Source organism: Corvus brachyrhynchos, unplaced genomic scaffold (genome assembly GCF_000691975.1).
Source record: "Corvus brachyrhynchos isolate BGI_N302 unplaced genomic scaffold, ASM69197v1 scaffold42, whole genome shotgun sequence".
Taxonomy (NCBI): domain Eukaryota; kingdom Metazoa; phylum Chordata; class Aves; order Passeriformes; family Corvidae; genus Corvus; species Corvus brachyrhynchos.
In genome coordinates this window covers 2,078,562-2,091,777 of record NW_008237242.1, presented here as the reverse complement: position 1 = coordinate 2,091,777, position 13,216 = coordinate 2,078,562, and the positions used below count along the sequence as shown (strand labels likewise).

Here is a 13,216-nt window from a genome sequence, read left to right as displayed (position 1 = left end):
GGGGGGGGGGGGGGGTGCACGCCCCCCGCCTCTGGCTCCGGCGAGGCGAGGCGGACGACCGGAGGAAGCACGACAGCAAAGCAATATAAACGCACATTTTCGGTTTTCTGTGTGGAGAGGATGGGGTTAAAATCATGAAATAGATTAACTATATAAACACTGATTTTCCTATTTCCTATAACCAATTAGTTATGATAAATAACTAATATGAAAGAATCTCTCTAATAGCAGAGACAATGATCAGCACACGTTAGGATGCTGTGAAGCAAGAGTAGGGTTTTGTTCTGGTTTTGGATGGAGTATCCTTGTGAGCACTCCCCTGTCTGCCAGTGAATTTCTGCATGCTGTTTTGGTCTGGGGTAATCCGAGATAGCTGTAGATGTTGACGATTATCTGGAATTAGTCTGCCTTGAGAGAGAAACTTACTAATGATGATACATGAAGTCTAATGTCTATCATATGGTGACACTTAATGTTGGAATGGTGCCAGTACAGTGAGCCATAAGATAAATGCAGGTGTTGCCAACATAGCCACACTTCTTCAGCTGGACTTCTCTGTAACAGAGCTTTTACCTTGCAAAAATGTTGAGACTGATTACTCGAAAGCTTACTACAAATTCACTGGTAAGGCTGATGATTTTATTATTTTGAGGGTCAGAAATTTTTAAAGTTTTCTCTTAATTAAGCTAGTTTGCCTTCAAAGGGTACATTTTTTTCTTCAGAAGTCTTCTGTAACTTCCACAAACAGGGCTGCCCAAAATTAACCAAATCTGAGAGTATGTAGGCTTAGATTTGCCCACTGTATGTTAAAGAATAGGCATAGGTATGCTCTGGGATGGCAACACCTGTGTAGACAAAATTAAAGATGCAGATTCAGTTCAAGAAAATTAATTATGAAGTTGTGTATTCTAGTTTGCTGTGAAGGCTTGACAGGCAATATTAAAGTGAAAGGATGTTATTGTGTCTGATAATGACCTGCTAGGCAATTATAATGCTAGCAGGTCTTCGGGTCAGCTTCCACTAGGACCTTCCAGGAGGTAAGTGAGGCTAACTGGAGATGTGAATGGTAATCCAAAGAAAATCTTTCCAGCTGAGGATTGTCTGAGGAAGTCATCCACCACATCTGTTCAAAGAATCACTGCAGTAGCATCCAGCGCAATGAGTCTTGAGACATAATCAGCTTTTCAAAGTGCCCTGGATTGTGTGAGGATGTGATCAAGGCTGAAGGAGAAATTTTTATGAATAGTAAGCTTGCATTGGAAGGAGGACAACCAAATGATAGCAATGGTAAGGAGGATGAGAGTACTAAATTAGTATCAGGTGAGTCATCAGAACAGAGGCTTTACTAGCAAACCTCGTGATTTGGTGCATAGGAAAGGTCAGTGTAAAAGGGAGTGAATGCTGAGTCCTTCAAGCTTTATGTATCTGGTATCAGTTTCCTTTTGTGAAGGTAAAGATGATTGTCTAATCTACCATATACCTTCTACAGTGGTGCCAAGTATGTCTATATAGCTCCAGTACAAAATCTATTTTCTCACCGAGAAGAGTATTACTTGTTAAGTTACTTGCACACTGCAGATCAGTAGCTGCTATAGATACACTTCATAAACTTCTTGCTTAAGGCCTTTATTTCACAAGCACATATGAGAACAAACACTCTAAGCAGGTGAATATAATATATGGAAAGGGTAGGTTTCTGTCTCTGTGGGAAAGCAAATAAGTGTACTTAATGTCAAGGAAGGGTGAATCCAGTGTGGATGCTTAAAAATCAAAGGAGAAAAGCCATAGCTTGAGATAAGATGTAAAAGTGTGCCAATATACTGTAGTTGTTGGGTATTGTTGCCAAACCTGCTGATTTTTCTCCTATTGATGCTCGCCTTTCCTAGCAAATGTCACACTTCTAGGAAATTTGTGTGACCAGCTGGGTTAACCCTGTTCTTGGGAATGCTTGTGGACTTTATTTAGCAAGGATAGCAACATGCATTAGCAACAAACCATTACAGAAGCATTAATTTGCCTGTACAAAGCAGTAAATTCCACATCTAGAGAAAGCCAGCTTGATCTTGAAATAGTGCTGATGCAAATTCTGCTTACTGGCTAGATTCTGTCAAAAGAAATGATGAAGAAGCATGAATGTAACTTGTAATCTGCAGGGATTTTGGAGAAAAAACTTAGATCTTGCATGTAGACTAATGGATTGTTAGTAGAATCAAAATGATACCACAGGGATGGGGGATTGCTAAGAGGTCTTAATGAGTTTCTGCTGTGAAACACAGGCATAAGCCACTACTCACTACCTCAGCATGGACTCCACAGAAGTACAACTTGGGGTTGTGTTAAAGAGATCAAGTAGAATAAGGTGTCTAAGGATTGTAACTGAGAAGAAAAACTGGCATTAGATACCTGATTCTGAGGCTGTGCCTGGGTTCAGGGGTCTCAAGGTTATAAAGATGCTGAATGAAGCACAGTGTCAGGCCTAGTCAATAAACAAGAGGTACCAGTTTCAACAGGATTACCTTGTTTTTACAAGGTGGGCAGTTGAGTGCTGAACAAAGCATCTTCTCCCATCCAGGTCTTCTCAGCTCTGGCTGATGGAGACATAGACCATCCTAGTCTCCCCACACCTGAAAGACTGTGCCTTGCATATGCTCTGGAGTGCTCAAGGATGAAGTGTCTCAGATGAAATGCCCTGCAGCTTTTTACCCCTAATTATCTGTATGATTTTTAAATTAGTTTTAAAAGTCTTTAATACAGCTTCATAGCTGGTGCATGTCCCCTTAAATCTAAAAGCTCAGACACTGCAGGGCCAGTTAAGGACAGATTATTGGCCTTGGAGGTGAATTTCCTGCTGTTCTGTCAGTTCATGTTGCATCCTTAAGCAGTAAGATGAGGATTATCTCTTAACCAGAAAAAGTAGGTCTGAGAGACAAGATAATGGACCTTCCTCTTGACAGTCAAGAGGCTTCATGACAATGTCAGCTAGGAAATTGCACCTCCAGCAAAGTCTATGCAAATCCTAATGCTGCTGTGCCACACAACTTTAATATACCTGTCCTGTGGCTAAAATGCCTATGGATGAAACTTTCCTCTTAGGAGGGGGGAAAAAAGAAGCTGGGAGCACTAAGGATGTAGTTTTAACTCTGCAACCTGTTTTTCTACCTTACAGATCTCTTCTGTGCCCTGTCAGAACGTGGCCATTTGTGCTTTGAGGCAAGGCACAAAGGTCACTGTATGAGTAAGGATTAGTTTTCTAGTAGCTTGAATCACAGATCTGTCTGCAAACAACGGCTACCCTGGTTGATGGAAGGTAAACACTAGATCTGACACTTCTCCTTGTATGCTTCTGAGGGATGGGGGCATCCCTATAATATGCTATCAAGATCATCATAGAGATGGGAAGTTAGAGACAACCTGGTGAAAATTGCTTTATAGTCTGGATTTAGGAACAATAGTGTAAACTTCCTCTAATAGGTGTAACTACAATCCCTGATAGGGAAATGCTGTAGAACAGTCATCTATGAAACTTTACTAGCTGTCCAGTAGGACATCTACTGTGGTAGCTGTAGTGGAACTCTGAAAATCCTGGTTAATCCTTTCTAACCTCTGGTATAGGTCTTTCTATACCACCTTTTAAAATTTGAGTCTTGTGTAGTTATTCATTGCCTTTTTTGCTGCATATACAAGGAGAGCTGGGGGCCTTGATAATAACATCTTGAGGGCAAGAGTAATCCCTATATTAAGCAGTATGCTTCATAATAACTAACAAGACTGGATCTGCTGATCTGCTGTAGAAGAGCCTATAGCAAGTAGGCTCTGCGACCAGAATTTTCTTCAGTCATCTCAGAATACATAATGAACATAATTTGCATCTCTTACAAGAGGCAGTATGGAATGACTCCTGTGACAGTAACTGCTACAACAATTTGTGTATTGGAGGCAGAGTATCTGGGGGGTAGGTGGAGTGTTCTTCAATTACTGCTGAAATGAATGTTTAATGATAGACTTTTGGCTGCTCATGGCGTAACCAGGCTGGGTAAGCAAACTGCAGTATTCAACAATGTGGCCAGGATTACATGGGTTTAGGCTGTGTGAATGCTACAATAATACAGGAAAATCCTATTTGTCACACAGATAAATTTGTGAACAGGTAGAAAACACAGTTCAGTGTAAACTCTGGAGAACATATGCAATCTCCCTCAGTACAGCTTGCATATACCCAAACTGCAAAGAAAGATAACCGTTCCAGCAGTGGACAATTAACTGTATGCAGCTGAAATAACCTATGATAACAGCTTCAATATGTGTCAAGTTTCTGCTCGGAGAAGGAGGGGTGAAAAGCATGGTTATTGGCAAAAGTCCTTTACTATACTAACAAGCAAGAAGATCAGAAACAGGCCCTCTAGGCAGGAGGGCCTTAGGAGTACAGTTGGAAATTAAGTGTTTGATTTGTTGTTCAGTTCAAACTCAGTTGCATCTGAGTAAACACTAGCTGCCTTGAATAACAACTGCTTTGCTTCCTTGTTGTTTGGTATATCCTATGAGTCTCAACAAGGAATATTGATAGAAAGTTGAGCTGTAGGCACTGCAGCCATATTGGTTGAGATTCCCCATCCTGTGGGCAGCTGACGCTTTCCTTAGCAATATCTAGATCAGACAGCGGAGTTCTGGCTCAGGTGCCACTAATTTACAAGGCTTCAGAACTGGAAACTGGAGAGAGGTATAGAGGAGTGGTCTCTTAGTTTTTCTTGAAGGCTGATAGGAAGAAAATTTGTGCAGATAATGCAAATATATAATCTAATCAGTCTATTACCAAAGTAATAGCTCTCTATCAAAAAAGGTATCCCAGTATGCCCTTTCAATTTCTTTCTAAAGGAAGAATCTGGAGTTCAGGTGTTGGTATTGCTGATAGTAAAAGTGAAGGGATTTCTTAATTCAAGAAATTCACAAATAGGTTAGCATAGCTGATGAACAGAGATTGGAAAGGCTGCTCTCAAGACTTGTTGCAACATGCTGTCTTATTCCTGGAACAACTCATAATCTGAGGTGGACTAACTAGATATCTGGATACTCTCTTTGGACACTGAAGTTCCTGGCTGAAAAATAACCCTATCAAATAGACTATGACAGTGCTAGTTTCCTTCATCTTGTCATCAGGTTTTCAGGGAACCAGACAGCACTAGCTCATTAAATGCTTTTCACTCATTAATTTATATGTTCCAAGTTATTCATCAGGTACAGCTTATTTAAACCGGTCACTACTTCTCCTGAGCCCTCTGTTGTAATCTTCCTGCAAAAGATATATTTATTTCCATGACAAGTGGCAGAAAAATCCAAAATAGAGCTACTGTGGTAGCTGGGTTGACAAGTAACTAATTATCAGAAATCATGTGCTTAAAAGCATAGTAGAATGACAAAAAGTACCAATCCAATTGCACCACTTGAACTGTGTGACCTGTTCAGTCCCAGCTGCTAACTTAGTGATTTTCTCTTGGCTGTGATTCAAGTGTGTAGAAAACACTTTCGGGAACTAAGTTTGAATTTCTGTGTTCTTGCTAAAAACCAAGAGGTTCCGAGGAGACTGATGTGATGAGAACAGACCGTTCTGTTCAGCTGATGAAATAGCAGTTGGCATGGCTGAACGGTGAGATGTCTGTGTGGTTTCACAGGCATGATCCTGCACCAGCAATGGTACATGCCAACATCTGTAGCTGACAGGGCTCAGCAGTGTACTAAGACTTTTACCTACGTTGTAGGTGGTACTAGGGAAGGGAGCAGAATGAGGGAGGTATTCCCTGATGTGTCAAACTCTGTACTTCTATCCTACTAAGCAGATGAAGGTCACCCTTCCCTGTTTCTCTTTACTGGTTATATATGATGAAGACAGCTGGACTATGTTCCACATGCTGCAGTATGTAAGTACTGTTGTAGTTTATTCCAAACTGGTATTCACATTGACAGATGAAGTCCTTGGTGTAAGTCTGCCTTTATTATCTCAACAGTATCAATCCACCTGTTGGGTAAGAAGACAAAACATAAAACAGGGCCTAAAAATCAAGTTGCACAGAAGTTCCCAAAAGTCAAATCCTGTTATTCTAGAAATACTTGGTCCAACAGGTAAGCGCCTGGTTTAACTAAAGTCAGGATATCAAGCAAATAATCTCTCGAACACAAATCATATTTCTACCAATCTACAGCCTAAGTAGGACAGTTAAACAGGGTTTTTGAGCTGAGTGATGGATGCATTGCTAATCTAGACCTTACTGAATTTTGGGAATGACAGATAGCTGCACTTGCCAGGCAGTGTAGTTTAAAAACCTTTTCAGTTGTCTCTCTTACAAGACCAACCACAGGACCTTTGGTTAGACTCTGCAGTATAAAAGTATGTGTTCAGTCATCTTTCTGACAAGTAATGCTGCTCTTGCATTCCAGACATGGCTAAAAGTGGAGGTGAATAGTTCCCAAGCTGTCTATGAAATTTCTTCTACCACTTGCCTTCAAGCAGGTACTTGTTATGTGTAAGTGTGAACACATCATGTATAACCTACGTGTAGGTAACGCTGTTACTTCTCATGGATAATATTTGCTGGATATGCTGGTTTGTAATAGAATAGTGTGATTGTTTGAACAGAGAAAACAGACCAATGTCAGTGCTTGCATCAGAACCAGCATCTGGAATGTTCCATCTAAATCATTATAATCTTGTGTCATGTTACAGAAGGTTTATTCAACTTGAACTCCTTGGACACTGCCAGATACTAGAGCAATGGGTGTTCTACTAATGAAAGAAAACATTTAAGATTATATTTTATTTGACTCCTCAGCATGAATGATCGTGTTTAAAAACCAAAAGTCTGATTAGCACGTTCATATTTTTGATTTATTAATGCATGCTTAGGGCTTCTCAAGGCTACTACCACTGAATCAGGAATTGAGCAGAAAATATGATAATCAGATGGGGAGTTGTTAGATGTAAATGTCAGTCAGTCCTACAGGGGTTCACACAAATGCAGTATTATACTCCTGACATGAGCGGAAGGCTGCCAGTCAAGATAATTTACTGATAACAGACTATCTAGCTTTGCAACTTTGACTCTTGCGTATTGTGTAAATTGTTGTTTAGCCTATATTCTATTTCCTTAGCTTGAAAACGAAAGTCTTGAATTCACTAATACAACTTTCTAACCAGAAGAACCTGACTAATTCTTCAAGAACAGTGGGGGAGGAAGCAACCTGTCTCAGACACATGTTCACCAGTTGAACTGTTGCTGTGCTTCCTGTTACTACTTCATCCTAACAGGCTATATTTCACTTGGCAGTAAAAGCTTCTCTTGTCCTCTCTCGGCCTTGCAGATTCTAATTCAAGGTTAATATTTACATGCAATAGCTGTTTAAGCTGAATCGTGTACTTGTAGGGACAAAGAAGGAGCACAGGCTGTGAAGAAGACAAAGTATTAAGCTGCTGAGCAGATGTTTAGCTTATCTGCCTCTGACTTTTTGGGTGTCACTAACCTCTTCTCAGATAATTTCTCATCAACTTTGAGACATTTATCTTTGTCTGCTGGGGGGGGGAAAGCAGGTCTGTTTGTGAGGATTCTGTTCAGTCCTTAATCCCATGACAGACTACAGCCATAATGAAGATTCTCAATTGTGTACAGGACAAAACCATAATCATTAAGGGTATCTATCATGTTGCCACCCCCTGCTCAAATAAAAGATATCTGTAGAAGTATCTCTAAGGGAAATGAAACGTTGCTCAACAAAATTGTTCAGTACGTTCTTCCAAGTCTTGCTAAGAAACAGGTATTTCAGGGATGACTTGTCATTACTGACAGCCTTCCCTGCAGAGAGTTCAGAGAAGACACCAAGAGCACAGTATGCCAAAAGCTAAAAGACTGAACTTTCCTAAGGCAAATGTGTAGAAATTAGTTACATTGCTTGAATGGAGAGTAGTCAGGCTTGCGACAGTAGGTAGCAAGTTGTACTTCAAGGCCGGTGTGTTGAGGGCCTGACATGGTGTTTGTCTGAGGAGTCATTGGTATCTATCTGCTCTTCACAGGATAGTCCCTAAAGGAAAGGAAGAAGATACTACTAGTGGTCTCTTTGCAAGCCCTTTCTGGAGTAAATTGAAAAGTGGGTGAGCAAAATGTGTGCAATGTGTATCTGTTAATACAGGCAGAGTTTGGTGCACTTCTCCCAAGGTGGCAGCATCTCTAAATCTGTCGTCTTTAGATTTTTGAAACAGTGCATTTAGCACAGTAATGAAGATGGGCCATACAACTGCATAGTGAGTAATTAAGGTGTGGTGATACCAATGGATCTACATGGACAAGATTCAAACTGCTTTAAACTAAGTGCTGACATAGTTGCTGGGGGAATGACCTTGCTCTTTTTACTATGCCAGTATATCTGAAGGCATGACTGTCCTTGCACCCTTGCATAAAAGCACATGCATCTCTAACCCTGCCATGCCTGCTGGCTGACTCTTTTGAGACAAACTCAAAATTAAAGTGTAAGAGAACAATTCTAGTCTTGCTGCCTTACACCTGCAGCTGGAGTAAGGAAATTCTAAGAGGCTGAGTACTGTGAAAGGAAGCCTCCAAGCAACAAACAGATTTTAACTTTATTTTAGTTACTTGCATGTAAAGCACACCTGCACTTTCCATGAAGATAACACAAACTTAAGTATGATGAAGACCTTGCAGAGCTTTAGCTTGAGTGTAAAGCACAGAATCCATATCTGGTTGAGACTCTTTTATATTGAGCAAGAGATTGCTGCTAGCTTAAGCTACATGTTGACCCCCACCCCAGTGAAACTTTAAGGTGAAGCCTGAGGCAATTTTGTGCAAGACATGTGGCTTAACTCAGGTATCAAGAGCTAGTTATTTAAAATACAAACAGCTATTAAGGTTGCCTTTGTCTGTCATTGCATTCTTACTTTCACTCATTCTCTTGTTTCTGAGGTGATTCTCAGAGACATCAGGTTCTCCAAAGGTATGATAAATAACCATCATGTACTGTGAAACCTCACCAGGGGACATAAGTTTTGCCACATCTCAAATATGAGAGTGGGCCCTGTAAAGTGGCCAGAAGGCCCTCACTAACCTAGAATTGCACTGCTAGCACTAAGAATAAGCTTTTTCATAGTAAGATGGGGCATTTGCAAAGGTTCAGCCAGACTTGTATGCATCCCTGCCCATCTTCCTCCACTGTGGGTTTTTTTGCTGTCTGATTCTATAAAATTAAGTGGTCTGACTTCCATACAATGGAGGCAGATGGCAGTGATGACCAGAGATGCTTTGAGTTTAAAGATGGCAGCTGTACATATAGATATTGACCATTTTAGAGTTGCCAAAGTGAGGTCTTGCTTGTGAATATTTGCTCCTTCTTAAGTTATTTACTTTTTATTGCCTCTTAATTTTACTTCAACATGTGATACAAGTTGTATAAAACCAGAGCTTAGTGTAGCTCTACTAATTAGAAGAAGGATCACTGACAGGCAGGACTCAGTCCCCTGAGGTTCTTATTTCTTTCTCCAGCATGGAACTGGGCAGAATGTCCTAAAACTATAACTTAGCTTCTTGAGAGCAAGTCTTCCTTCTCTCTTCTGGGCCTTTTCCTTCTATTTTCTCAACAGTAATCTTCCATATCAGGGTGGGTGTTCAACTAATGATCCAACCTTAACTCTTTCCTTCTTCATTATTTCTGAAGGACTTGATAAAGGGAGGGGCTCCTTATGCTTATGTCTAAAAGCTATCTCCACCCAAAACTATACTATCAGGCAAAGTAGCTTAGCTACTCTAAAAGAAGAATTCAGTTGACTTCCTTTTATCTGACTAAATTGTGGATTTCAATAGGCACAACCTATTTTAGCACTGTTGCAAGTATCCTGCAAGTTCCCTCTTGGCTTAATAATTTTCCCCTTGATCTTTTGTCAGAATGGATGCACAAGCCACTCTTTCAGTGATAAAATTTCTTAAATAACCATGGCTTGCTAAACAAACTCTTCCTCCGACATCTATTTCTACTCAGAACCACTTGAAACTTTCACAGCAACACCTTTGTTCCCTTGCATCAAATGTTGCCTAACTGTGGCCAGGTAAGTTGCTTACAGAGGAGAAAAGGTATAGCTGACAGTTCTTTCGTATTTGAGCACTCTTAACTCTGTTGATTTACTTGACCAATGCTAAATGGAATTCACAAACCATCTGGTAAGCAGCTAGATCAAATTTTGCTTTGATTAGCAGCTAGTATCCTAAAGGCCTTCCTGCTGGTAAATGGAAATGGAGGCTTTTAGGGTGAAATTCTCTCTTTAAGATCTAGGAATTTTTGTTCTTCCTAAGTTAAGAATTAGTTAAGAACTGATATCCATTACTCAGTTAGTGGCAAGCTGGTTAAGTCATTCCAGCTCGTGACTTATCATTAAACTGAGGGACAAACAGAAAGCAGAAATGAGAGCAAAACCCTGAAAGTAAATTTCAAGTAATGCATAAAGCATCAGCTATTACTAAGGCAAATGAGGAATTGGCTATTGAGAATAACAAACTTCTAATGCAAGGGGTTATTCAATGCTTCAGCACTTTTATCTACACACACAGTATGTCTCAAATACTGGATAAAAGGGGTGGCTTTATCTGTGGCAGTTTACCTGGATATAGGGGGAATTAGAGGGGAGCCCAATTATTTAATCACCTAAACAATTTCTTGACTTTGTTATCCTAAAATTCAAGGGGCTAACTGCAGCCATTGCAATATCCCAGACAGAAGATTGATAGAATGGTTTCTGTAGCAGATGTGAACGTCCGGTTTTTTCTAGCTGGGTACAGATCTTCATCACTCTATAAAGCTGCTCTGAGTACCTCTGCTTGGTGAGAGTGAATGCTTCAGCTATCTTGGAACTAAACATGGTGACTGTAGATTATTTTTTAAATTTGAGTCTCAGAAGCAAAAAGGGCGCATGGCATAGAGTTAAGTCCTAAACAGCCATAATTTCTTGTCCAATTGCAGGTTTTTGAAAATCTGAAGGTTACTTGATTACTGTTGAGACAAGCGTGTGGGGGGTTTGGCTTGAGGTTCTGTTGTGTTTTTACTGGAACAGTCTGTCTGCAGCCTAAGGAAATTATTTGGTTTTACCTGTTGGGTGGTATAACGTCAGACTTTTGCTGGTTATAGAAACACAAAAAATATATACTGGCATCTTTTGGGTGTTTTGGTGTCATCTTCATGGGCATTTGGAACAGATCCTAGCAAATGCTTCTTGTGTTCTCTTCTACTTTAGAGATGCAGCTGGCAGTGCTGAATGAGAATAGAGCAAAATATCTGAGGTTCTATAAATAGCCTTAAAAGGCAAAAAGAAGCTAAAGATTGACAGGTTAAAACATGTTGGTTTTGCCCACTGATGTAGATCAGTGTGACCTACTGCTTAGGTATTACTGAGGTGAGTGTTCATCACCTGCTGGCCATAACTTCATGCTCTCTGTAGCCCAGCTCTGAGTCAGACTCACCATATGATCACTCCTTATGCTTTCAGGCTTTATCAGGCATCAGCGTTCAGCAGAACTGACATGGACTAACAGCTCCAATAAGGATAGTTCTTCTTCAAGGTAAAATATAATGTCCATCTTCTAACAATTACTTGGATTTTTAAGCCTACAGCAAACAAAACTGGCCACCATCCCATCATGTCTACTGAAGCTGAAACTACTGCTACCAACAGCCCGCCTGAACAACAGGCTCCACCAAAGCCACAATCTTCAAAGAAGGAAAAAAAGAAAGGTAAGAAATGCTTACCACTTGAACACCTCCTTTATTCCATGTCCTGAATCTTTTGCATTTGCCTAAGATCACCTACCCGCTACTGCTAAAATAACTGAGTTTTCCAGCTGACTAGAAGAGTGAGTAAATATGCTAGTATAATAAACTTAACCAGAAGGTAGGCTTTTAAAGGATTTTTTTCTAGCCTTAAGTTCTAAAGCTCTCAGTTCCACTTGTTAAATAAGTTGTTTGCTCAGCCTGACAAGTTAGCAAGGGCCCAGAGAAATGAGAGCCTCCTGAGGTGACCAGACCCTGGACCATGGTGGTAGCTGTTAGTCTGAACTTTAACATGACTCCTCCCCACCCTCCAGAGAAGGATTTTTGTCCTGGATACAGATTCTAGTCCAGGGAAGCTAGAAAACTCATTCCATGAGAATTATTGTATATTAGAGAATAGATTTTTTGATAGATTAGATCATGTAAAAATGATTACCTCAAATAAAAATACATACCTAGGTACATACTTACTCAACTGTGTTGAGCATGCAGAGAAGAAAAGCAAGCAGCTCCTAGTAGCAGGAACAGCAGAAATAAAAAATTAGCTAAAATACCAAATTATTAGAAGGACAAGAGTACCAGGACTTGTTGTAGAAATGATGGTGCTGATAGCAGGTTCTAGTTGGGAACTGGGAGATTATTTTTGCACAGCAAGAAGAGATCTGCCCACATTAGAACACAGGGATAAGACATAAAGGCTTTATTGAAAACCCTGTATGGCCATGGGAAGTACCATTTCTGCATGGTGTTTTTTCTTAGCACTTGTATTTACTTGGCTATTGCTTATCAATATTTTAGTCTTTTATGTGGTGAACAATCATTCTGAAGCCCCCAGATCTTAAGCACTGGGCTCCATTCCTTGAACTGAGGCCACATTCTGCACGTACTGTGACTTTGAAGGAGTAACTGTCTTGCAGTCCACATGGATTATTAGTCAGCTGTACTCAAGGGACAGTTCTAATATGTACTTACATGGTGTACATTTTTTTAAAGAAAACAAATCAGCAAAATAGCCATTTCTATCTTTAAAAAAAAAAAAACAAACAAAATGAAAAACAAAACAAACAAACAAAACCCAACTCACCCAAACAAAAAAGTAACCTCAACAAACAAACAGACCCACTGTCTCGGTTTTGAAAGACAGGTGTCTGCTAAGGAAGGCAGAGGCCCCCCTTGAAGTGGCAGATATAACCCCTTTTCCCTCCAAGTTATTATATTTTGAAATCAAGAGCCTTTAGGCGAAGATGTGGGAAATAGGAATAACAGTTCTTTACTATATATATATATATGTATATAACCAGTCAAACAAAACAACAACAACTATGGCAGTAACAGCAATCACAAACCCAGTCCCAGCCTTCTCGGCTGTCAGGCTATTTCCCCTCGGGTGCAGTTCCGCTCGCAGCCG

General features: G+C 40.2%; 1 protein-coding gene across 2 annotated transcripts in view; it reads left to right on the top strand.

The window, feature by feature from the left end:
* Positions 1-6,783: 6,783 nt before the first annotated feature.
* Positions 6,784-13,216, top strand: part of DAB2 (DAB2, clathrin adaptor protein) — a 25,062-nt gene continuing 18,629 nt past the window's right edge. The window contains exon 1 of one of the 2 annotated variants that reach the window (XM_017730246.1): positions 6,784-11,772. In XM_017730246.1, coding sequence (XP_017585735.1) covers positions 11,679-11,772 — 94 coding nt within the window. In that variant the 5' untranslated portion in view covers positions 6,784-11,678. The remainder of the gene's footprint in view (positions 11,773-13,216) is intronic. The other variant, XM_008630616.2, reaches the window with a different exon arrangement.